This window comes from Micropterus salmoides, unplaced genomic scaffold (assembly GCF_014851395.1).
Source record: "Micropterus salmoides isolate LMB-PRFRI ecotype aquatic unplaced genomic scaffold, ASM1485139v1 Ms_hic_scaffold_6, whole genome shotgun sequence".
Classification (NCBI taxonomy): Eukaryota; Metazoa; Chordata; class Actinopteri; order Centrarchiformes; family Centrarchidae; genus Micropterus; species Micropterus salmoides.
In genome coordinates, this window is record NW_024044348.1 from 7,012,475 (window position 1) to 7,039,128 (window position 26,654).

The window sequence follows — 26,654 nt, forward strand, 5'->3', positions numbered from 1 at the left end:
GAACATGTCCAACTATGCATTTGAATGATATGTATGCTCATTTGCAATTCTTTTGTATAACAACATACATTTTGCGGAAATATAATTCTGCCCAATTGTTTTCCTCGTCATTATTGGGATTTGTGTAGAGTGCATGGCCATTAAATGAACACTGACTTTTATGAGGGCCTTTACGGTATGCGGAAAAATGGCAGTACTAAAAAGCAGTGTGTGGTTATGTTGTTCCAAGAGAAAATCAAAAGCTTTCAACTCATTCTCTGCCTGAAAACAGATAACACCGTCAAATGAGTCCATTCATACAATAGTGCAGCATTTTAATATATAGAATTTACCATGACATAAAAGAGTGTCTGCTTGTGTGAAAAGGGCTAAAAAAGAAAACAACAGTCAAAGAGAAATGTTTTTTCAATTTAGTTAAGACTGTATTTTCTCCAGTGGATAATTGGCCAAATCCTGAAATATGTGCTGTCATGTCAAATTTGCACAGCTGCAAAGTAGAAAATGTAATCAGTTTTACATATCACCAATAAACATCAGGACAGGACAGTCCTGAAGTATTGAAGAGTAAATTATTTTTAGAACCACTAGCCATGTTTTCTTTTAATTGTCAAGGGAATTTTAAGCAGACTTTGTAAATGTCGCAAAAAAGACATGCAAAAAAAATAAAATATAAATAGGTGTGTTTCCATCAGCTGTTTTGGAGCAAATAAACCAGGCAACGGAATGCGTAGTTACGTCAGTAGTTGACGTAAACAAGACATATGGGTTGCTAACCAGAAATAAAACCAGTCTCATGGACCTGAAGACCATTGATCTGAGAAAAATGGAGAGAGGTCCTCAGGAATGTGCAGGCAAGCTGCAAACAGCCATGTCTCGCGCTTTATGGGAAAATTCCGGCAAGACGCCGACTGGGGAAACAGCTGATCAGTCGTGAGTTACATGTTCGCTATGTCAGAACTTATTCGGCAAAAGTGTTTCCATCTCCCATTTAGCGCATTAACTTTTTTTTCGACAAACGCCAAAACTACCTCAAGCTAGTGTAAAAACCTTTTTGCAAAACTGACGTTTCCATCAACCTTATCGAATGCGATTCTCCAAATAATGTGCATAAAAACACATTGATAATAACACTGCTGCTGTTTTACATCGAGTCCAACACCTTTACAGGGAGACATCACAGTAGAGGTGCAGGAAATAGACCAGAATGCTATGCAATGTTCAATTGTGTGAGTCAGGGCAACTCTCACTTTTGAACTCTGGAGGAGTTATATTTCAACTTCTTGAGCGAACTGTAGCCAGAATGTTCCAGGTCCATATGTCCAAAAACAATCTATGGGAAGAATTTCAGTCTGGGTTCAGGGCAAAACACAGTACAGAGACTGTCATTACCGAGGTCATCAATGACCTGCTGGTAGCTGCTGACTCTGGTTACCTCAGCATCTCATTCTGTTACATATCACTGCTGCTTTTGATATGGTCTGTCATAATATTCTTGACAGATGACAATACCCTGAACTAGTTAAAATCACTACTTGGTGTCACTGGCACTCCACTATCATGTTTCAAGTCCTACCTCACAGCTACACAAAAGTTTGTTTGCATTAGCAACTTTAGGTCTCCCACATCACACTTTCATATGATGAAAGGGCTCAGTTCATATTCTCCCACTTGGACACATAATCATCAACCTAGCCTTAACTTTCACTGCTATGCGGATGACACAAATCTACACACCAAGCCTACAGACTGTTTACCACCATCCAACCTGATAAAATGCTTAAATAATATTAATGCTTGGATGACCTAAAACTACCTTAAGCTTAATCAGGAAAGACCACACCCAAACACAAGAAACACAATGTAGTACTTAGTGTCAATGGGGAATGCACAGACCTGTACATCATGGAAAATAAACAACCAGGACAGGGCTCAATACAGAAGGGCTAACTCCTCCTATATGACCATTATTGCTGTCTTAGCTGTTTGTTGCAGCTCTTTGAATTTATTCATATTAGAAAGCTTTTGTCTGCAGTTTGAGAGATCTGAGCTCAGTGATGCAGCAGTAGGTTGTCATTCCAATCACACTGCTGCCTTCTGCAAGAGAGATGCTGTTTTTTTAGCAAGTGTGTTTACCTCTGCCTGAAGAAAGTTGAGAGCAAAAGTGGGTCATGCTTGGGATAAGTGCTGATATATTTGTCAAAGGAATCAAACCACCAAACTTGCAGGGACAATGCCCCTCATGTCCAGAGCTGAGAGTTTTCTGTGCGACCTGATAATTGCCTCCCAGCCAGAGATTTTGTGAACAATGCACTGGTCTACAGTGGTTGTGCACATTTAATCCATAACTTACTCTGCTCTCACAGCAGGTTAGAGTGAGAGAAAAAAAGACTCCATCTCACCATTTCATCTCCTGACACTGAATGAAGAGAAACATCTTTAAAATACACAGCATCCACCACTTTGTAGTTTGTGGTGTCACATTTTCACATTGGTGAAGCTCCCCCAACCCCAACACATTAGTCATGTTCGTGAAGAGGTGATGAGACTCCAACTACGGCTGCTACCCCTGCTCCTGTGTTCCTCAGTTCCTTGACATCCAGGCGAGGTGAGGGTGTCGCACAGCGAACGGTAGTATGGATAAGCAGCAGAGCGCATGGAGGACTCTGTACAGCGCAACTCCAAAACAAATGGATATTTACGTGGCTTTGTTATGCCTTTTCTTTTTTTACAAACCAGGTAAGTACAAGCTGTGTGGCACTGTGATCGACAGATGACTGTAGGTTGCAATATAAAGTTAAAGCATTGATTCCCCTAAATTCCATTAAAGTCTCCTAGAGCTGCCCCTAGATTTATAAGTCTCTGACAGTGTAGACTCATAACCCTAGTTTCCACCCCCTCCACTTAACCTATTAAAGCCTGACTGCACCTAAAACTCTCCACAGCAGGTGAATGGAACGACACACACTGTTTATTAAGGCTTCACCTCCACCCTCCAGTTTTAACCACTTCAGAGGGAAAGTATTCAATGCCAGGTTGTAAACTGCCAAACACATTTCTCTGTCCTTCAAAGGAGAAAATCCTCGGTCTCTACAGAAAGTCATGCCTAAACTATGATCCAGTTAAGCCAGGTCCCTACTGAGTGGGTAATTCTGAAAACACATAATTTCTTATTTTGACCTTCTATCCAGAGTAAGCCAGCATTTTCCATCACCAAAAATTGTTTTTTTCAGAAACTTTTGAGTGGATGAAAGACTGGTTAGCACATGTTGCTTAAAGTGAGACGGCCCTGGCTTGAGCACCAAGGGACTTGGGTCTTGAATTGATGTGCTTTTTCCTCCAGCTTCTATGGTTTCCACTATGCCACTTCATTGTATGCAACTAACTGATGCCCAGTAGAAAATAAACATCAGTGACTCCTCCTGTACCGTACCCTGGGTCTGTTTTAGCCACTTCAGCTGCAGCCGTTTCTGTAATCACTCATTTTATTTTTTGTATAGTTGATTATGCAGTACAGTTATTGTCATGGCAGAGATTAACAAAGAAATGAGACCTCCAAGTCTGGCACACAGAGCAGTGGCACACGTGATACCACATCCACCAGGCTGTTGGAGAACTATGAATGTGGACATTATTGTTGTGAGCATTTTAACTCTGTAATTAATGGGTAATGATGGGGCTTCAGCAGACACAGCGGGACTCTACCGCATGGCTCAATTCCCTGGGCTGTAATATTCAAGCCTCCATTCAACAACCACTACTCAGCCAGAAGCTTAATTCTGTGTGTAAATCTCCTTCAAGTCTGCCAGGGTTATCATATGCAAGGAGATTTCATCTGTTGAAAACATGTGCAGTCAGAACATAGAGCACAGCAGCTTTTTCATCAGTTTGAACTTCAACAGTACAAACTCTGTAACTGCAGTCATTTAGTTCCTAGTTATTTAACTACCACACTGTAAAAATACTCTGTTACATGTAAAAGTCCTGCATTATAAATGTTAAAGTATGTAAGTATAATCAGGAAAATGTACTTAAAGTATTAAAAGAAAAAGCCGTCACTGCAGAAAGAAAAATATCCTGTGACTTTTATGCTATTATTTATTAGATTATTAGATTAAGTATGAAAAAACAGGATTTTACTGTTGTAATTGTTGAGGGGGAGCTCATTTTAATTATTTTGTATCAGACTAATGATTATTTTTATTATGGATTAATCTACTGATTATTTTCTCCATTAATTTTTTGAAGTATTTTTGAAGTTCTAAAAATAGTGAGAAATGCAATCAGAGCCCAAAGTGACAACACTACAAAGCAAAAAATAATTAAAAGTAAAAGAAGCAAATCTTTTCATTTGTGAAGGTAGAACCATGAAATGTCAGGCTAATGTAAATGCTCCGTATTTGTATAGCGCCTTTCTAGTCTTTACGACCACTCAGAGCGCTTTTACACTAAATCTGCATTCACCATTCACCACTCACATAAGTGCCTAAGTGCCCAAACTGAAACTAACACACACATTCATACATGGGTGGCACAGCCACCAGGGTTCAGTATCTTCAGACACTTTGACATGCAGCTTGGAGGAGCCGGGGATTGAACCACTGTCAGATAAATGTAGTGAAGTAAAAGTACAATATCTTCCTCTGAGATGTAGTAGAGTAGAAGTAGAAAGTGGCATGAAAAGAAAATACTCAAGCAAAGTACAAGTACCTCAAATTAAGTAGTAGTAAAAGTAAAGTAAAACTACTTAATTACTGTCATGTGACCTAAGTCATGTTGTGTAATGGTCTTAGTTTTGTTAGGTTTTGGCAACAAATTGACTTGGATAGGTTTTGGTTAAAATAAGTACATAACTTAAGTCACATGAAATTAGTCATCTAAATAAACATTTTCTGGTGAGGATGGTCTGTAATAACAAACATGATATTATTAGGCTGATGTGTCAGATAACCACAAAATAAGGTAGGAATGAATAGGATGGAAAAAAGGAAGTCCATTGTGTAAAATAGAAGCACTGCTGAATGTCATTGATCTCATCAGTGAGTGAGCGCCATGTTGGCTTCTGTGGGTTTAATAGGACTCCTGTTCTGCTCAGAGAAATGCTAAACTTTGGCCTCCATTTCTGTCAGGCAGCTACAACCCATAGCGAATCAGCTTTCCAAGTGTTGTTTTTGAGGTCATTTCTGTTTGTTTGCAATTGGGTGTCTCGCTCGCCTGTACCTGATAAGAAAGGGTCTGGTGGTTGCACCTCTTCTGGTGACTTCACATTGTGTGACTGCGGGACGATGGTGGGCATTGTAATGTGTTGACAAGCACAGATTGAAAACAGCTGGGCCACACTGCAATCCTGCAATTTAGAGAATGGGACTAAATTATAGAGGTAATCCTGTTGACATTCATGTCGCTGCCAATCATGCTTTCTCTGTTGCTCTCTCTGTCTCTTTCTAGCTCACTGCTTGCACACTTTAGGTTTGTTACAGCCCTGATGCAGAGGGAAAATGTGTCAACAATTATCCAATTAGTGTATTAGTAGCCCAGTGAGCACTGATTTGATTTGACTAAGATGTCTTTTGATTTGCAGGTCAAACGACATCTAGGTATCTAGGTTACAATTGGGCTTATATTGTATGAATGTAATTGTTTTTAGATAGGTTAATCTCCAAGTCTCTACTGGGGATGGTACATCATTTTTCCATTATTTGTTTTGTTGAGAGCACTATGTAACATGTCACTCCAAGTTGTTCCATGGGTGTTCAGTTTGGTTGAGCTCTGGTGACTGAAGGCCATAGCATATGATTCACATATATTAAACCATTCTGTGGCACCTCATGCCCTGTGTGGAAGCATCTGCATAGACATGATTCCACTCTCATTTATTCTGTTTTTTCCTTAAAGAGTCTTTGGCAAATAGTTCCCATTGTTAAATCCTTATTTTTTTTTCATTGGGTTGTGTGTTATGAGTCACATATTGTAATTTTATTATATTGATCTATTATATACAGACTCTATTGCATGTTTGTCCTGGGAGAGGGATACCTCCGCTGTTGCTCTTCCAGGTTTCTTCCAGTTTTCCCTCTCAAATGGGTTTTATTTGCAGTATTGTTTTCAAAGATGAAGGAGATGGATGAATTAGGATTCACTCAAATCTGTATTCATTTCTCTTAACTGTTTGTTTCTCCTTGGCTGGCTGTGGGTGATAACAGGAACCGTTGTAAATCTTCTATACTTCAGAAGGTAATTCCACCATGTTCATAAAGAGACAGGAAGTACAGATGAACTGAATAACTACATTTTGAGAGTTTTTACTAATTACAAGCCAGAAAAGCTTATATTGCTTGTAAATATCAGTGCCTGTCTGAAAACAATTTAAATTCCCCTAACCTGCCATTTTCTCCTCACTGCTCAGCAACCTGTAATTTCAAATAATGTGTTTTTTTTCCCCTTCAAGATTTTTCGGTTCTGGATCAGTGGATAGGATTGCCGAATGCTGCTATTGTTTACAGTATAATTTGAGAGTGTGGAACAGTGTAGCAGTGACCTGCATCCCAAAGCGGACATTACACCATCCACTTGCACAGGCGGAGCAGGCGCTGTACACTGTAACTGCCATAATCGCAAAGCACACGCCGCTGTTCTGTCGCTCTCCAGATTGTGTTGCTGCAGGTAACCCAGACAGCCTGACAATGTACACAAATTAGAAGCAGGCAGAAGAAAGCTATGATGAATGGTTCTCAATAAGGACGGGCCCCAGAGAAAAGAGGACTGGAGCAGCAGTGCTTATAAATCCCAGGGATTCTCTGAGGCAAGGAGGAGGTGGGAGGAGGAGAGGTCGATTTAGGAGCTTGGGGAAGTAATGGGAGGATACTGTATGAAGCAAAGAATAGATGCAGGACTCTTATTTTGTGTATGTGCTATTATAGCCAACAAATTCGTCATACAAAGCAAACTTAAATTATTCCATCAATATCTGGTTTACTTTGTCAGCGGCAGTGTTGTTAATTTGCCCTGTGAGACTGGAATTCTTTGAACAATCTGTGCTGTTACAGAGAATTCCCATGTACTCATATAACTGACTTTCCTTTTTCTCACCTCCGAAATTGGAAGTTTATGTGGTCTGAACGGGGGGAACCTTGCAGATCGATGGTTAAGAATATTCTCAATTTTTCCGTCTGCTGTCCAGTTTTAAATATGTCCTGAATAAACGTTGACGTCTGAAACTATTGATACCATGGAGTGACAGACTGGACGCAATCAAACACTATAAACTAACCTGGTTTCGCAGAGAAGAAACCCCTGCTCCTGTGTTGTGGACCGTTCCTTAGTTCTTCCACATCCAGGCGAGGTGAGAGCGGCTCACAGCGCCAGACGGACCAGAGCGGTAGTGTGGATACGCAGCGGAGCGCAAGGCTGAGGACTTTGTACAGCGAAACTCAAACGCAAATGGATATTTACGTGGCGTTGTTATCCCTTTTCTGTTTTACCAAACCAGGTAAGTTCAAGCCGTGTGGCACTCTGTGATCGCAATGAGGAATTTTGTTAACAGTGACACGCGCTTCCAAACATCTTTTACGCTTCTCAGTTTGCACCCTGCGCGCAAGCATTTGATAGTGTATCTGGACTGGAGAGAATTGTTTTCTAATCACCCGCAGTTTCTAGAGTTAGTATCTGAAAAAATAAGTACGAAGCAGATGGGTAAAATAGATAACACGTTACCTTAACGTGTGCGCACAGTGCACCTACAGCCCGTGGAGAACACAGGTGTTGGCTGGCTGCATACGGTGCATTTTAGTGGGCAGCATTAGAAAGAAATACCCTGCGTTTAAATTAAAACTACGTTACTTTTCCCACAACAAGCTAGTTCAAGCCGTGGAATGCACACAAGCAATGACCATGTCTGTTTTGTAAAATGCATTAGAATTTTAGTTTAATCATCAACAGGATAAACACAACATTTCACATCATCTAACCTTCATTTCTCTTCTACAGCTTTGGCTTTCGGATCAGATCAAGACTACCAAATTGATATCATCAATGAACTTGACCTGGCAAATGCCACCTATGGAATTACCCAAGTGGCTGGGCTTCACAACAGCAGCAAAGCCTTCCTTTTTCGAGGTAATGCACACACGCCGACAATTACTTCCACATTAGTCGCGCTGCTCAAGTTCAGAGATGTCTTTTGTCTTCTGTGTCATTGCTGCGCGCACGCACGCACGCACGCTCTTTGTTTCATTAGTTAGTGTGAGAAAAGCCACGCAGCGCCACACCTTTTGGTGTCACAGTATTAGCTGAGATGCTTAGACAGAACACTCCGGGGAGTCTCCTCCTTATAATTACTCCACATTTAATTTGTCCCAGGCAGCAGATGCTCTGGCTCTTTCTGGACACACTTGAGCGCACTGTCTGTGTAGGCTTTTCCCGGTGACATCCACTGTTGTGTAATCCCAACAAGGGTGGTTAATGAATTTCAGGTGTGTAATGGTGTGAGGACCCTGAAAGGCACACAGGTATGTGGCTGGGATGTTTAGATTGTCAATAAAATATCGTAATGACGGTGACAGTGGTAAAGGATGGACAAAATGTTCACCCTGTTGAGGGTGGTTTTGAAATATGTTACCAGTGTCAGAAGATAATTTTGCTTTGCTCACTTTGAAAATGACTCACAATTTTTGATGCAACTTATTTCTTCTGGTGCCCTCAGCTCTTAGCAGAGGCAGAGTTGTTAGATAGTTGAAGTAGAATGAGAACAGAGTGGGATACAGTGAGAGGAAAGCAAGAGAGAGAGAAATAGAAATATCTGGTGACTAGTGAGAGGCTTGGATTTTTTTGAGTGATTAGTTACTTGCTGTGTGGTCCTATGTGTTTCGTTTCCTATTTGGCTGCAGCAACAGAAAAACTGCAAGGAATTAATTTTGTTGATGCAATTTTTAATGGCTTGATAGTCAAACACAGTATGCATGAGAATCACATTCTATTCACATTTGAGAGTTTTATTGTCCCATGATGTCCCGATGCTGTTCCAACCTGGACAGAAAAACAATGTTGGTGAGAAACACTGAGTCCTTTGTACTTTTCTGGCTTGAAAATATTCAAATTCAAAGATACTAGCACAAACACCAGTAGCTTGAATTTCAAATAAGCAGCCTGGGTGTTGAGACTCATACCCGCAGAGTGGTAGTGTTTTGTGTTTGTGTGTATGTGTATATCTGTGCGTGCATGTGGTTTTATTTTCTGCTCTTTTATTTTCGAGTGCTTGGCTCAGTGTGCCACTGGCTCTGTATGAATGAAGTCAGGGCAGCTTGGCTGACTATGCTGAGGTGACGCTGTCCAAGATTCAAGGCTGGAGGCCATAGAGGATACACAACCTCACTTTTTACTTGAGAGAGACACACACACGCCCACACACACCACTCAAAGCTCCTCTCCCTACAATTTCCAGGCTCCCTGAGTCGAGGTGCAGCAGACAGATAGTGTGGGAAACAGGAGGGTAATCCAGTGGGGAAAACTGGACTTGTGAGTGCTAGAGAGAATGCCTGTTTTGTGACCTATTTAACACTTTGCCCACCCTTGCGCTGATTTCATGGCCCTGTAACCCAGATGGCTCTACAGATCAACTGCAGCCGAAGTTGCAGCGCCTACCAGGTTCTTTTTTAAAAGTGGAGAAGTTGATGGTCTAATAGGTTATAGCAACAAACCGTCTATGATTACCCATCAAGTAGAAGCTGTGCTGGAGCCTCTGTTGCTGATTGGGTCAGTGATTATTCAAGATGTATGTATGCTGTATGCAATCATGTTGTGCACTGAGCTCAGTATCATATTTCATTTGTTTGATTGCATAAATTTGAGGATAACATATTGTGATGCTGTTGAAATGGCAGGGAAAAAAGGGCAATGTGGTGTTCCAATTAGTGTCGATGGCATTGAGAGAGAAAGAGAGGGCTCTGGCAATGTCTGGACACTGGGACCAGTCTCTTCTGTCTCCCAGTTAGCCAGTGATTCACAAACAACAGATGGTAAGAATTAGGAAACAGATTCTGGCATGCCTTCTCTTACACTTTCACCGAAATAAAGCACTTTAGGAAAGGCAGACCAGTGTAGCCTCCACTCAAAGGTCCTTATCTGGATGTGATTCAACTTAGGGATGAAAAGGAAAAAAAAAAAATCTCAATGTGCACTGATATTGGGGAACAAAGCTCACCTCTTTGGCAAGATATTTGTTCAAGTTTGTACTTTTCATCAACATGATTGCTTACATTGTGGGGACCGTGAAATATTGAATACAGTAACATTGTCCAGAAGGGGGGGGTGACCTAGTTTCTCATCCTACATTGGAACCCAGATTGTCAAGCTCATTACTCAGACCCCCCTCTGTCCCAATGTTGATTTAGATTTTATATTCTTCTAATGGTGATTACCAGTTTATGTTTTAGTATCCTCCTTTGGATATGTGTTGGGTCTGTTGGTCTGTGGTCCATAGTGAAATATCTTCACTTCAAACAGATGTTTGTGCTCCCATCATACATGACTTTCCTCATGCTGCTAAAATGGTGCTTTTCTTTTTTTTTGATTTGATATGGACACAATGAACATTGCGAAAGTCACACAACATTGCACAACATGTAAGGAATCTGTAACTCTGCCTGGTCAGTATAGATCCCTCAGTTCTTCATTGACTCTTACTCAAAATCATTAATGTTAATGGTTAAATGGTAACAACAAAGCAGCATTTATCTTGATATCCCTTAGATCCATTCCTCCTAGCCTTCTAGGTGTCTGGTTTTAGGACTGAAATGGTCCTTTCATTAATGTTTAATCTACCATCCTGTCAATTCCAATAAAAACATTTTCCCCACAATAATTTAAAGCAGAACTCCACACTGAAACTCCTCACCATTGTTCAGTAAAAAATTTATAGCCAATGCACATTTGCACATCTGGGTCCATCTTTTGTTTTAAATGTGTATTTGTTGTTATCCCTGTGAATAACTGGCCAAATGTAAAGCATATATCAAGAGTCCAGCAAACTACAATGCAAATTAAGGGCAGAATGTCAGATTTTGGTGGAAAGTGGACCAGAATGCTCTTCAGCAACATTTTCATGCTGCCAAAAGCCAATGTAAGAAATAATGAATTGATGTAGAGGTTGCTGAGGCTATATGAGATACAGTGAGCATTTTAACTGTAAATTACAACACTCAAGGTCAGTGTTGCTCAATAAAATGTAAGTTGCAGCCCCTTTCATGCTACATGCATATTTAAATGTAAAACATATGCAGTTATTTACATCTACCTATACACATATACATCCATAAAGTAATAATTCTTTAGTGAGTTTCTCTGAATTTGTATCTAGAGGAATGTAAACAGCAGTAACAAGATAGTGTTGATAATATGGGCAGTATCTTAATATTAAACTCGACATCTGAGAAACATTGTCAACTTTGACTACATTTGAACACCGAGCATCATTGATGTACATAGATTCTGCCTCCCCTTGTCTTTCCGGGGTCTTGTGGTCTGTCGGCATGGAACAGGGACCACTATGTTCCTGCCGACAGAGCTTGATCCGGGATGTTGTGATAGAGCCAGGACTCTGTAATAATATACACTGAACAAAATTATAAACGCAACACTTTTTAGTTTTTGCCCCCATTCACCAGGAACTCAGACTTTTCTCTATACACAAAAGGCCACTTGAAAATGTGCAGTTCGATCACACAGCACAATGCCACAGATGTTGCAAGTTTTTGAATTGCCTTTTATTGTGGCCAGCCCAAGGCACACCTGTGCAATACCCACTGCTGTCTGATCAGCATCTTGATATGTCACACCTGTGAGGTGGATGGATTATCCTGGCAAAGGAGAAGTGCTCACTAACACAGATTTTGACAGAGATGTGAACAATAAGAACAATTGAGAGAAATATTCCTTTTGTGTACATAGAGAAAGTCTTGATGAATGGGGACAAAAACAAAAGTGTTGCGTTTATAATTTTGTTCAGTATATTAGTAATTATGCCAATTGCATTTTTCACTTTCTTGTGATACCGCTCTCACATCTGTCAGTTTAATATGAAACAACAGCCAGGAGCAGCTCATTTATAAACACATTTTGTTTAATCTGAGCAACAATTTAAGTGTAAAAATGACAAGTTGCTCCATTACGGATGTGTTAACCACAACTTGCTGTTTTCACATTTTATGTTTTCGTATGTGTTAATTAATGAGAATTAGAGGTGCTGATGGGCAGATTTCTTTTTTTTAGACAGAACTTGGCTAGCTGTTTCCCCTGTTTAAACTCTTTATGCTTAGCTAAGTAAACCAAATTCTAGCTCAAGCTTCATGTTGAACGGACAGACGCATATTTTAAATGTTGTTGACGATCAAATTCTGGTTGACGAGTAAAATTATTGTCCTCATAGTTAGAAATTCTGTCTTTATATGATGCTGCATTTCCTGTGGGTGGGATACTTGCAGTGTGTAGTAATGGGAACAACAGTTGTAAGAGCCTATGCCTGGGACTTGCACTAGAACTTACCTTACAAAATGTGACAAACTGGAGTTGGTTTAATGGTTCAGATACAGCGGACTGTCTTCTGGTTTTATAAATGTTGGCAATTATTATCAAGTCAATTCAATTTATTTTATATAGTCCAGTATCACAAATTATCCTTAGGGGGGTTTACAATCTGTATGGCATACAAGCCTCTAGTGCTTGACCACATGACAGTACAGGTGTAAATGCACTCAACTCACGTTGAGTATGGATTGTGATCCAATCGACCAAACCAAACCATCCCGTAGGTGGTCAGGGACGCATTGTGACCACACTAAACAAGTGTAAATGCAATTGTGTTTTCACTCCATATACAACAACTACGTGGGCAGAAATGTGAACCGGTCAGTCTTCTACAAATAAAATCAATCATCAGTGTGTCTATACAGTGCAACTTATGCACTGTTGAGTTAACGTCAACTACTAAAATAACAGAAAGGAGCACACATTATGAAGACGGGTAGCGCAATGAATGATGCTGGGCAGAATTTCAAAGTTTCACTTTGCAGTTGAGCTATTATATCTGGTCACTACTGAAGAGGAAAACATGGGTGCATAATCCATGGAAGAAAACACTACGGTGAAAAACCTGCTCAGAGGTGGTTCAGAAAGTTAATACACAATCTATAGTTTTAAGGCAATTTTTGACCTGCGCAAATGAGTGGAGGATGTGACTTTCTGTTGTTTGAGCCTGACAGGGAGATCGTATCTCATAATGGTCACACACATAAATACCAGGTATTAAGCAATCAGGTTAAAATCATGTCTACACACGTACAATCTGGATACAAGACACATTTAATGCAAGGTGTTAAAGGGGGTGTGAAGAAACTTATAGGCACCATGAGAAAGGTTTCCCCAGGTCATGATAGGTGCCAGTACCCCCCTGCACTATCCTAAACCATAAGATGAAACTAGTAAATATTATAACATTAATGAAGGGGAAACAAAATTAAGGTGACAGGCGACAATTCAAAATATAAAAATATAATGGAATATAATGCAGTAATCAGCTTTTGGACAATGCACATTTGATATGGAGAGGGCAGAGGAGGGTACCGGCAGTCCCAATACGCAAGAAAATGTCCCACTACGCCAAAGAGTAAAATGTCGAGGTGCGTTCTAGCCCACTTCAAGCACTGGATAGGGTCAATTGCTGAGCTAAAGTAAGCCAAAGGTGACAGTCAGGGTCTCTTCAAAACAGTAGGTCAGACTGTATCTACCTGCTTGTTGACTGACGCAGCTGCTTTCATAATGATGAACTGTCATCCATTTGTTAGGTAACCCAAGGTCGATATTATCTAAACATTTTTAGACTACATACAGACTGCCTGCCACTATGTAGAAAGTGTTGCATGTGGTTTAAGGACAAACGTGTCTTGATTTGAACCAATAAACCATAGATATTCATACATGTATCGAGGGGTGAACAATAACCTTATGTGAACTCTTAATGAATCTCTATAAGTCTGTAAAAATATCCCCTAACAAGAAGTATTCTTCAGATTTGGTGTTGGCTTTCCATGTGTTCACACGTTGTATGCTGACATTGTGTCTCCTCAGCCAACTCGATAAACAATACAATGTTAAGTCTTCATCAGTCTCCGAAACTTCATCAACCTGGATCGCAATATTTTCTTTAAGAGGGGACACAGAGGTCTCCTATCCAGCATGTTTTATGGATCTGTGTCTGTAACTGCCTGTAGGGCTGTTGAACGCTATTTGTTGTAAGGAAAAAAAAAAATATATTTTTTTTTTTGAAAGCAGAAATAGGTGTGTTATGAACAGCAAAACTGACGACTCTGAAATCACATAATTTCTGCAATTGCTCACTGTTGAAAAGAAAATTTTCATGTTTCTCAAAAAAGGGAGTGCAGCCAGCACTTTATTAACGGCAGAAAATGGTACAACGGTACCCAGCTGCTGTCTTACCACTCTACCCTCCCAAACCCTGAGCAGAACTACAGAAGGTGCAGAAAATAATGTGAACACACACTACTGCAAAGGTGAGCTAGATCAGGGTGAAAGTCTTGGCCAATTCTAAATGTTACATAGGAAAGCTGTGTTATTTAAGTTAACTTTATTCAACTAACAGAGCTACAAAGAGGCCAAATAATGTCAAAACTGCAGCAGCACTGGTCAAACAAACCAAACAATAATTTTACGTGTCAAAGGAAGAAGTGTGGTAAGACACAACAGTGTGAAAATAGGCAAACTGGGTGAGGGCCTGAGCTCGTCTCTGAGCAAAGTTTACAATGGAGATGATTTGCTTTATTTTGTTCAAGGTTAAAGAATACTAGTGTTATTTATATATTTTTCTTAACAAATCCCATGAAAAGACCAAAAGCATGTCTGTTTCTCAATACTTTCTTCCCAAAGTAAAAAAACTTCCCAAGGCTGCCTGTGGCTCGAAGGCTGTTCATTGCTACTGAAGATGTAAAAAGGTGTAACTGGAGATACTGCAGATGCATCTCCTGCTTTCCTACATACATGACTAAGTTTTTAAAACATAGAATCAACTCGGGAAGGGTAGTTGTGGTATTATAATCTGCTGAGGCCAGCCCTGCTAGCAAGTTTTTATCCATTTTTAAAAAAAAATTATTTATTTATTCTTTAAACTAACCATGTGCCTTGCTCATAAACATACAATATCTGCTGTCACAACCTGGCTCAACAGTAAGTGACAAAAGAGAGAAACCACACAGTCTATAATCTAGATATTTTAGTAAGTAAATGAATCAAAATATACAATTGTAGGGGTCTGTCAGATCAGTATGTATGCAGTGTCTGTGTGAGTGGAGTGTATGGGTTGAAAACAAATGGAACAGAATAAGTCGGCAGGCCAAGACCAGCTCCACCCACCAACTACCTGGATTAAAGGGACAAAACACAGCAAGATACAAAGAACAAGAGAGGGCCCAAACCTGGGGCCATCACATAGCAATATTGCAGTATTTAGCTACACACCAGGGCTTTTCTCCTATTAATGTTCTCCTGTTTTTTTCCTCTTGCTCTCTTTCACCTTTGCTGTCCATTTTTTTCCAGTTGGTGCACAGCCAGCTCACACACTGACTGAATGTTGTGACCAATTGCGTCTGAGAGGCAGATATTGGCTTAAAAGCAGGCAGAGGGGCTGGCAGTCTACAGTCCTGCATGACTGGAGCTGCCCTGTGTTTTCTATTTGAATTACCCATGTAATTTAGCATATTTAACACTGGCATTGTTATTTCTTATTTCCAGTGCAGCTACAATGGAACGGACCCCCAAAGGGTCACGCCGAGAATATTTTTGAGGAATGCTTTGTCTTACGTTTTACATTACCTTGTAACGGTGGCCCAGTGGATAGCACTGTGGCCTCACAGCAAGAAGGTCCCGGCTTTGAACCCTGGTCGACCATGGCCTTTCTGTGTGGATTTTGCATGGTCTTCCCGTGTCTGCATGGGTGTCTGGGTCTCTGGTTTCCCCCACCATCAAAAACATGTTAGGTTCTCCAGCAACACTGGCACAAATCTGGAATTGATCGCCAGGCGGTGGACAGTGGCTGCCCATTGCTCCCTTCAGGGATGGGTTAACCTTTAGTTTGCGTTCTCTCGCAATACATTTTGCATTCTCTTGCAATACGTTTGCATTACCTGGCAATCCTTCTACCTTAGCCATTGCTGTGTGTCTTTCTGCTTAGCTGCTCCCTATGCTGATATAATACTACTGCTATATAGGTATGTTTATATAATTAGTGAAAGTAAACTTTAAAAGAGCTTGGCGTGGGCGATTTAATACGATATTTTTTCATGATCCCTCCTAACCGAGGGATTACTAACTATAAATAAAAGAAGAAACAAAAACCCCTCTAAGCATCGTATTTTAACCAAACACAGGGAGTACAGCACCCCTAAACCTAGTGTTTCTAATACAGATGAAAATACTAACAGTGTGTAAAATGATAGAAGTATAGAATCTGGATCCATAGCCCAAATCTGTGGACAAAGGCTTAAAATGAATTGTAATACTGAACTCAAACAACAGTTACCGGCTCTCAGTAAACATTAGCCCTCTAGCTGACAAAAGTACTGGAACTTAGCTCAAAGCTAACATGGGAGATGCTTTGTAGCAAGGTTTCACAGAAGCAGGTCTACCAATCATGGGATAGCTGCTAAACTTGGCACCAAAAGACACGTGGAATTCAACACAATGAGCAACACAGTGGCCAACTATATAAGTGTAGCTGCCTCGAACAGCGATATGACAGCCTATTTAAAGCAGGGAAGCTTGAAGGCAGGCTTGGAGGCAGCTCATAGATTCGAGGAAGATTCTAGGGCCGCTCCAATCAGGATCTCAGACTGACTGGGGTGAACTTGGATGGAATCAGCCAATATTCAGCCAGGAACTGCACAGCCTTTTTACCATACTGCGCAAAACGGAGTATGTGAAATAGACACAGACAGCTGCCGTCCACGGCTGTAACACTAACATAAAATAAATAATATAAAACAATAGGGCTAGAAAGCTCACAGGTATTTATAAACACATACAAGCACGTATGCACCCAGAAAATGACTGTGAATTTTTTTTAAATTTGTCTCTAGGAGAATGTAACAGCAGCAACAAGATGGTGATGATAATATGGGTTTCATCTTCACATAAAGTCTGACACAACAGTGTCCATCCACTTTAACTTTGTGTTTGAGCAGCATGCATCATCCACCTCCTCATCTTTTCTGCCAGTCAAGTGCTTGATCCGGGATATTGATGGAGCGGGTCTCTGTAAAGATGTGGGCACAACAGTCTCTGATTTCCTGTTGCCTGGCAGCATGAGTCCCGTTTTCATCTAGGAGCAGCCTTAAGTCCAAGCTGGGCCAGCCTGCTATCCCAGCTCTCATCCCTCTCCTCTGGGGGGACCAAGGCACCTGCCCTGGTGCCTGGTCCGATTTGATTAATTACATGACCATGCCTATTGAGCAGTAGTACTATATCAGCATAGGTAGTGCCCCGTTCAAAGTAAAATTCAATGAGCTGATCCATACTGGGGCATTGTGCTGGGAGCAGCTGACTGGAAAGAGACACAGATGTGGCTCAGAAGGAATGGAAGTAGAAATGTATTGCGAGGTAACGCAAAATATAAGTAGATGAAGAGGTAAAGAGTGTACACCAAAATTCTTAATCATGAGAGCAGAAAAGGATCCAAGGTAGAACTTGTTGTTCTTTTGCATCATTCACCAGTCTAGACTACAGAAGTGTTTAGAATCGTTATAACGGTCTCTTAATTGCTAATGGGGGGAAAAAAAGTCCCTTGAGTTTTTAAGCCTGAATTGAGGCAGGGCATAGCGATTACCGCTGATTGCAATGGTTACTGTCCCCAAATACAATGAATAGAAGAGCTCCTAATTATCTGTAATGGTATATGTTTTTGTTTCTCTCATCTCCCAACTGTCAGTTTGGAGTTACAACTCTCATCTGATACTTCACCAGATGCTGTGTGTGGAACAGCTCACTGTGCCTGGCATTCATGTGTTGTATGTTTTCTTTTTTTACATCAGTTTTAATCAAATAATTCTATGCATTAGCATGCAAACTCTACATGTAAACTCTTAATCAACAGGTTAATAATTAGTAAAAGGAAAAAAGCTGCTGCCTTTACTGTCTGCCTGTGTATCTGTTAGATGTGTCACTTACAGACTGAAAATTGACATCTCACCCTTAACCAAAGATCCCTTCATTATTTAGTGGTAGTTAGCTAAGGATGGAATTAGGTCATTTTGCATAATACCAAAGTTGGCCACTGGGGGATAAGAAATTTGCAAATTATGGGTGTCCCAGTAGTCAAATATTGAGGGCACATACCACATAACCGCACTGTTGACAGTTTGATACCTTACATGTCATACCCATCCCCACATTTACTGTCTCTGTTTACTAGTTTTTCTGTACAATTTCACATTAATTAATTTCCAAACTGTTGTTGAAAGCGGTGGTATCATGCTTTTTGGCTTTTTTAGTCTCCTTTATTGAGTTATATACCTTTGTTTTTTTTTTCTTTTTTTTTTTCTGTTTTTTCCTTTTTTGTGTGTGCATGTAATAGGTTTGCAAAGTGAAAAAGCCCAAAGTCCACCCCAAAGGGAGTTCCCATCTCCCACAGAAAACTCTGCTCTGAACTGCATGAAAGCTGGTTTGTAGTCCAGTCGCTGTATCGTCACAGGGATGAAAGCTCATAACGCTTCCCAAGCGGCTAGTCCGACACGCCCTCAAAAGCACCGGTGGAAAACACTGAGCTGCAGCACACACCTCTCCTCTCCCTTCCACACACTAGCTACCCTCCAGGCAGTCAATGGGCATAAAGTTGTTACTGTGATGTAGAGACAGAGCTCAGTTAAAACTTTATGGATGAAAGACACTTTTGTTACAGATTAAGAACTCACCACTCTGAAACTCTTGCTCCAGTCTATGTTGCCAAGCTGGTCAGCAACATGTACAGTTGAACCGAAGGCGTGTTTGCTTCTCACTGACCCGCCTTTCTCTGCTTCTGATTGGCTAGTAGTCCTTAACTAGGAACTGTGCATGTGCAACTCTCAACAAAGATCATATAGAGACAAGATGTATCACTCCAGAGCTAAAACGAAGCCATCAACACAGGGTGAAAAGAGGAGCTGCAGCACTATGCCGTATGACAAAAAAGTTTTTTGAAAATTAAACCGTGTAAACTTGTTCTGTCCTGAAAATGAGCACAATACCACTTCTATAATTTCTGATTTGTTGTTACTTTTTAGACAATCACATTTTGAATGCCTATTCAAATGAATGTCTCTGGAGTCCTTAGAGGGAATTTTAAATAATTGGTTGTCCCACAATATCTTTTTGTTCTTTAGCTATAAGAGACAATGTTTTTGTGCCATAGCCATGGCAACAAAGTTAAGACTATATAGTAACGGACACTGACATTATTTTTAGATCCTTGAAATATAGTAAATGGCTGGTATCAAGCATCAGCCTTATTAATCACTTCCGTATTAGATGCAACTGCCGTGCGAAAAACCAATGCAGGCGATAGCTGGAGTTCAACAAAGAGAGGGGGGATTCACCGAAATGAAAATTCTTGGCCGAAGCCAAATATAATGAAAAAATGTGCCAAATACCGAACAAGTACATTCACATTTTTGCCGTTTTTTCCCCATTGCATAAATGTAAAATGTGCTGGTCCGTTTGAGTTACCATAAAGGCTTGAATTTGTGTGCACTCCAAATGTCGGTGCGGCTAGCTTAATCGCCTTCTCAGAAACGAGTGACAGAAACACTGTTCAGACAGTTTGTTGCCTTTTCTAAGAAGTCAGCCACAGATGGAGTGAATGTGCTAGGAGACAATTCAGCAGAACAGTGTCTGCAAATGGCGATTTCTGCGTCTTTCTCACACTTTAAAATGCTTCCACACTGCTGAAGTATCAACGTAATTGTTCGGTAAAATTTAATCTGTCTTTTGACTTATTAGGCCAAACACCGAAAGTGCTATTTTTGCTATTTTTGGCCGATTCATTTCGGTGGCCAAACATTCGGTGCATCCCTAAAAGGAGAGCTCAAAGTGTTGGCAGGTGGTTTCACTTGAATCACCCTGGATATTTCAGAACCAGAAGCTGATTGATTCTAGGAACACGGACAGAAAGATCAGTGGTCAGAAATGGTGACGTTGGGATTGCAAATGATTTCTTCAGTACTCATGGCCCTCGGTTTTTCAGTATTACCTGCATTAAAACTATGGCTGCAAGTGTTTGGGTCACCTCTGCTCTATGATAGAATGCATGGGAAAATGGTGTTGATTCAACTGTTACCCCCCGTACAGTTGAATGAATTTCTGACCCCAAAAGGCTTGGGCTGGCCCTGCATAACAGGTCTGCTCTGTGAAAATATCATCCATCTAAATCATCTACTAAACACTGTTTGATTTACATGCTTTTTTTACTAGAAGATTAAACCTGGAATCCAGATGAAAATATTAACTGAGGCTGCAGCTTTTGGCCTAGTTGCTCTTAATGATTTTGTTGCATCTTCTAATGCTACTGTGTGAATCAAAGTCCTATTTCATTACCAGTTTTCTCATTCGATTTAGTAGTGTTTTAAACTCCATCAAATCTTCCATTGACATTTCTTGTCAACTCTGAGCAACTATATATAAATCTGTATAAACGCATGGCCCATTTTGGTACCAACAGGGATTTAATTAATCAACTCTGTAGTAGCAATGGTGTTCATGATTGAATTGATGGTTAGTTATATTGGTCTTTCCACAGATAGACTTTCTTGACAGTTAATCAAAAGTCAAATGCCTTGAATCAAAATGTTTGGCCTTTATGTCTTTTTTAGTATTGCAGATTTACCCTCAGGGAAACAGAAGAAGGGTAGAAGGTTAACAAGACGGTCCGATAAATCCACTTCTCACCGCAGGTTTCCTTTCTTCTGAGCATATCAGCGCTGTGCATGTTACTCCTGTTTTAGAAAGTGAAGATATGCCAATCTTTCATGTGCTCCAGTGAAATGTTATCATATTTGTGTCAGGCGATTGAGCAGGCAGAAGGTTTGGCTCCACTCGAACAGATCTGTCTGTTCTCTTGTGGTAGAGATGAGACTAAGCTGCATGTAGCAAAATGGAAAAGGAAAATGGCAAATTAAAGAGCTGAATTTAGCCCCCAATTGCAGATGCTGCTGTGAAATTAGACTACATGGTTTAAGAAGGAGAAATAAGAGTCTTGATAAACACAAATACAGCAGCAACAGCACAGTGTGACCTAAACAGTTCTATTTTCATTAGAGGTTGCACTATCCGGCAGGTGTGGAGGGAACTGGCTGCTAGAAACTGAGAGGTTTCCGTAAAGGTTTCATTCTTTCCTGCATCCATGTTGCTATTTATACCCCCCCCCCCCCCCCCCTTTGACTGCAGAGCTGGGTTGCATATGTCACAGATATTACAGAGAAAGCCCCACGCAAGCAGGCCCGAGAGGCTGTGGCCAGTTCACAGCTGCGAGCAGCTAAGCCAGGGAACGACTCTAAAGTCTACAACACAGAATCCAAGCCACTGAATCCAACGAAGGCTATCAAGCCTTTCATCTTTTATGTATGAGCTTCCTGGCTGTCCTACTGCTGGAGGAGGCGAGACACTGGTCCCACCTCACAGGAACCTCGGTGGAATTATTCCATCTGAATTATTCATCATACATGAGGGCGATATCTTTTAAAGGGACAGACGTGTCTCTATGGCCCCCCGTTGTCAAATTGAATTCCGTTTAAAGAAACGATGGCAGAACACAAGTGCCTTCATTCGGATGTGAGAAACATGATCTCATCTGACACACCCTAAAATCCATTTAATTGGTCCGGAGCCTCATGGTCTCCTTGGATCAGGATCAATACTGATGATTTACTGTAAAGGATCTATTTCTGGCATTGAAGCCCTATAGTGAAGCTGCCTTCTGCAGTTTTGGAACCAACTTGTGGAATTCTCTCCCTTTTTATACGATCTTTTGAGGTTTACCGTAAAACTTTGATTAATAGCTCTGGATTTTATTTGCTAAAATCACTGAATTGACCCTGCCGATATTCAGGACAAGTGTCCATATGGGATAGGCCTTTAATTCCACTTGCACAAAACTGAAATAGTTAACTATGAAGCACTCATTCATTTAATCAAGCTCCCACAGACAGCTTATGCACTTTTATTTTGAAGGCAGCAGCGTAACGAAAACAACAACAAGTGTGGCAGACTTCACATGACAGTATTCATAATAGCACATTTAAAACAACCACGTTGACCAAAGTGCTGTACATTGACATGAAACAATAAATAGACAAAATACAACACTGGACAAATACAACATACAGTTCTCATGCTGAATTAAAAGCCAAGAAATAAAAATGTGTTTTAAGTCGCGCTTTTACTGAAAAAGCTCGATTTTTTTCCCCCCCTGTTCTTGAGCCTTGTTTTGGGGACAACAAGAAGAGACTGGTTCGCAGACCTTAATGACCTTGAAGGTGCATGTGGCTTCAACAGATCAGTGATATAGACTGGAGCTAGTCCATGAAGGGCTTTAAAAACAAACGATAGAATCTTAAAATCAATCCTAAAATTAACAGGGAGCCAGTGAAGAGAGGCAAGAACAGGGGTGATGTGATCTCACTTACGAGTTCCAGTAAGGAGACGAGCGACAGCATTTTGAACCAGGTGTAGACGAGAGAGGGAGGCCTGGCTAACGCCAGAGGGGAGGGAGGGTTGATTGTTCTTATGTAGTTTGTATGATGCTTTGGCAATATTGTTGTTACACATTCATGCCAATAAAGCTAATTTGAATTGAAATTGAATTGAGAGAGAGACCCTCCCTCCCTATAAAGAAAGGTCCGTTAAGTGACTGCGGCTTTTTAGCTAACTTATAGGCTGGTCGAACGCATAGAAGGCTAGTGTTAAGTTTAAGCTACACCCAGTTGCAGTTTGTAACTTTATGTGAAAACCTCTTAACATTCCTGGTGGTAACAAGTCCTGATAACAGCTCTTGTTATGTGCCCACAACTGCTATATGCGTTATATGTTTGAAAGCTAAAATCCTTGTGATTCGACCAATACAAACCATTTCAAGATACAATCACCACAGCGGGGTACAATCAGCGCCTCTGTCAGACCAACCAGTACCATCAAAATTGACGCAACTCGCCTATGAAGCCTCATAGTAATCCACTGATCGATTATATTCCAACAAAAATGGTCTTGTTACGTTGTCAAAGGTCCAGAGAATCGAATCCATCCATCCATTGTCAACCGCTTATCCTGCATACAGGGTCGCGGGGGCAATCCAGTAAAAATATTTATTCCAAAACACATTATTCCATCAATAAATCAACAGGGACTGCTGTGGCATCGTTTCATATTTGCTGGCAGACGTGGCTCTTATGTCATAACCGTAATAACTCTGATTTGGATGTAAATAAATGTGATATCTTGTAATCAAATTAGCCGCTGAACTCTGACCTTTCGACTGACACCCTATTCGACCCAGTTGGAGCTCACATGTCCCTTTCACAGCCTACAATAGAGAAAAACCTGTGTAAAATAGTCCTTTTTTCATGGTATTGGTATAAAATTTAAAATGGACTAGGTAAGGCTTTATGCTGTGGCCCCACAGTGTTTTCCAGCTAATAAGTGCCAGCTGTAGTTGTCTGCATGGAAACGAAAAATATATTATTTTTAGTGTGTTTAAACTTTCGATCAGACACTTCAGAGTGTTATCTTTCAGAGAAGCCCCCAAACCATGAATTGAAATTACTCCAAATGGTTCAAGAACTGCATTAAATTAACTTTGGATATGCCTTGAATAGGGGTTTAAAATGAATTTTACAGGAATGGTAAGAGCTTACCGTTACTGACACGTTTCTATTACTCTACTGTTTTTCTACCCCATTTCAATAATCAGTGAAGCCAATAGTAGACTAAATAATAGAAACACCTTTGTATATAGATCTATATAGTTCAATCACTACATCTTCCAAAATGATCATACAGTTGAATTGCCACCTCCAAACTGTTTCATGTGACTTGTCTTGTGACTTGCTTGACTTTTATCACAGTAACTCGAGACTTGCTTGTGACTTGAACATGTGTGACTTACTCCCACCTCTGCCTAAGGTTAGTTCACAGTTAGACACATGGTTGTACAAATTACAAGTCTGACTCATCCATCTTATCCTGGTGTGCAGCACACACAAATACAGATATGCAGTAAATAGTTATAGCTTTAATAATAACACCACATATTCCAGCTCCCTGCAGAGTACACTGCAGAGAAGGATTGCTGGCTTCTTTAACAATTCCTTTATTCTATTTTTATGAGTTAGACAGCAATGAACTGTGCTGTTTTGTTTATATTTTGAAGCCCTCTGATTTTTTTTCTTATGTCCATCAAAGTCAAAATAGCAAGGCAGCTAGAGCCTAACGCTGCTTTCTATCGTAACTGTACACATGTACATTTTATGATGATTTGATTTTGATGAGGGAGCTTACTCTCTACACTGCAGAGTTCACTGCACAGGAGGCTAGATTGCTGGCTTCTTTGATGATTCCTTTACTCTATTTTTATGGGTTAAACAAGAGCGAACTGTGCTTTTTGGTTTATATTTTGTAGCGCCCTCAGATCTTTGTCTTATGAACAATGCAAGTTTAAAAATGACCGTCTGGAAAATACATGCAATGGTGCATTATCTTACACTCAAAACTTCCTCTAAAGTCTGGCTCATTATCACACACAGAGAAATGTCATCTATAATACGACATGCTCATCTTTTAAATCCTCAGCTGCATGACTGGAAACCAGCAGTAACCTCAGCACGGAGCAATTAAACTCTGTCTATTTATCACTGTCTCAAACTGTTCGTGGAAGGTGCAAGAATGGGCTTTCTGCACCTTCCTGTCTCCACCAGAAGCCTGATATAATTAGCCCTGTTTTGTCCTGCCTGGAGCCATTGTCTTTGTTTTGATGGTATCACTGTCGCACTATAATTGCATTCACTTTCACTCTCGTGGCTTTATAACCTATCATAGATTGGAATTGGAATTTGTTCTGTTACAACTAATTACAGCTAATTGCATTTTGTTACTACTTGGACAATATGTAGCATTCTATACCAGCAGCTAAATTGTATTACCAACAGAAAGAAACAAAGTTTTGTATTTTATTAGGTTTTAGCACCCCACTTAGCATTTAAGTTTGCTGTTTGTACTGTTGTGTGTTGTTTCTTATTACCTTTATTAATAAATCCTACCGTAAAAAAACACACATCAGCTTTTTGATTACCTGACCCTTGAATATAACAAATTGATATTAAATGTATATTTAAAAGATAACAAGGTATTTCTAAATGCAGCCAACCAGCCGGCCCGGCCTCAAAATGCCTTTTAAATCTGTGGGGTCCCGCATTTTGGTCCCCACAAAGCTGTCAGACCCCACAAGTAAAGTGGAATCTCGTTTGTTGTTGGACCCAACGAATATAATATAACTCACACTCACACTCTCACACTCTCACACACACACACACACTCTCACACACACACACACACACACTCTCACACACACACACACACTCTCACACACACACACACACTCTCACACACACTATCATTAGACAGGCCCAGAAGATTATTTCAGACCCGACCCCACTCATGTCCTCCACCATAAGTACCAGCTTCTTCCCTCAGGCAGACACTTGTCCCCCAGTGCAGGCTCAACCACTTTAACAACTCCTTTGTCCCCCTCTCCATCAAAGCCCTAAATACCAAGCTAGCCACAGCTTTCTATCTTAACTGTACACATGTGCATTTCATGATGATTCTATGTTGAAGGCTGTGGTGTTTTTTTGGGGGGGAGGGGTCAACAGGGGACAGTGCCTCTGTAGCACAGACCTTGGACCCCCTTATGGCCCCCCTCTGAATGAAAAATCTACAATAATCATAGTAATATATCTTCCTTGCGACGGTATGGTGCTGATGCAAAAATAGGTTTGGGCAATGTCCACACAATTTCCATCGGACAATGTCTACATTGAAACTTCGGGATGGACGATGTGCGCGCCCCCGATGTCATCGGGGTGTAGGTTAAGAGAGAGAGGCAAGCCGGTGTGTTTACCTGAGGTGTAGGCCTCTTGTTATAATGTTCCTGGTGATTAAAACCTGCTTTCACATGATGGTATTATGTGAAAAATTGATTTTTTTGCCAGGGGGTGGGGTTTTACAATCACAATGCCTGCTCAACCATCAACCATCTGTCAGCCATCGCCGATGGGCCCAACCCTATGCGAAAGGCGGAATAAATGTGTCTCAACTAGTCGGATCCTTTAGGACATTACACTGCCGGTTCCGAGGTAGCTATCCCTGATTGTTTCATCTATCGTTTTAGTGTTGTTTTATCAACAAGCTTTTTGCAGCGCAAGCTAGCACATGGATTATAAGAACGCTTTTATAGGCCAACGTTAACTTTACATTTTATTGAACTTCGTATTATTCATTGCACTGAATTGAGAATGGCTGTCTAAACAAAACGAGCAGTTTCAGTTTCCCTCATAAAGCAAATATTTCTCTTGCAACAG

General features: G+C 40.6%; 1 protein-coding gene across 3 annotated transcripts in view; it reads left to right on the forward strand.

The window, feature by feature from the left end:
- Positions 1-7,305: 7,305 nt before the first annotated feature.
- LOC119890330 (protein kinase C-binding protein NELL1-like) overlaps positions 7,306-26,654 on the forward strand; it is a 284,276-nt gene continuing 264,927 nt past the window's right edge. The window contains exons 1-2 of one of the 3 annotated variants that reach the window (XM_038701547.1): positions 7,306-7,486; positions 7,984-8,112. In XM_038701547.1, the coding sequence (XP_038557475.1) occupies positions 7,438-7,486; positions 7,984-8,112 (178 nt within the window). In that variant the 5' untranslated portion in view covers positions 7,306-7,437. The remainder of the gene's footprint in view (positions 7,487-7,983; positions 8,113-26,654) is intronic. The other 2 variants (XM_038701548.1, XM_038701546.1) reach the window with 2 other exon arrangements.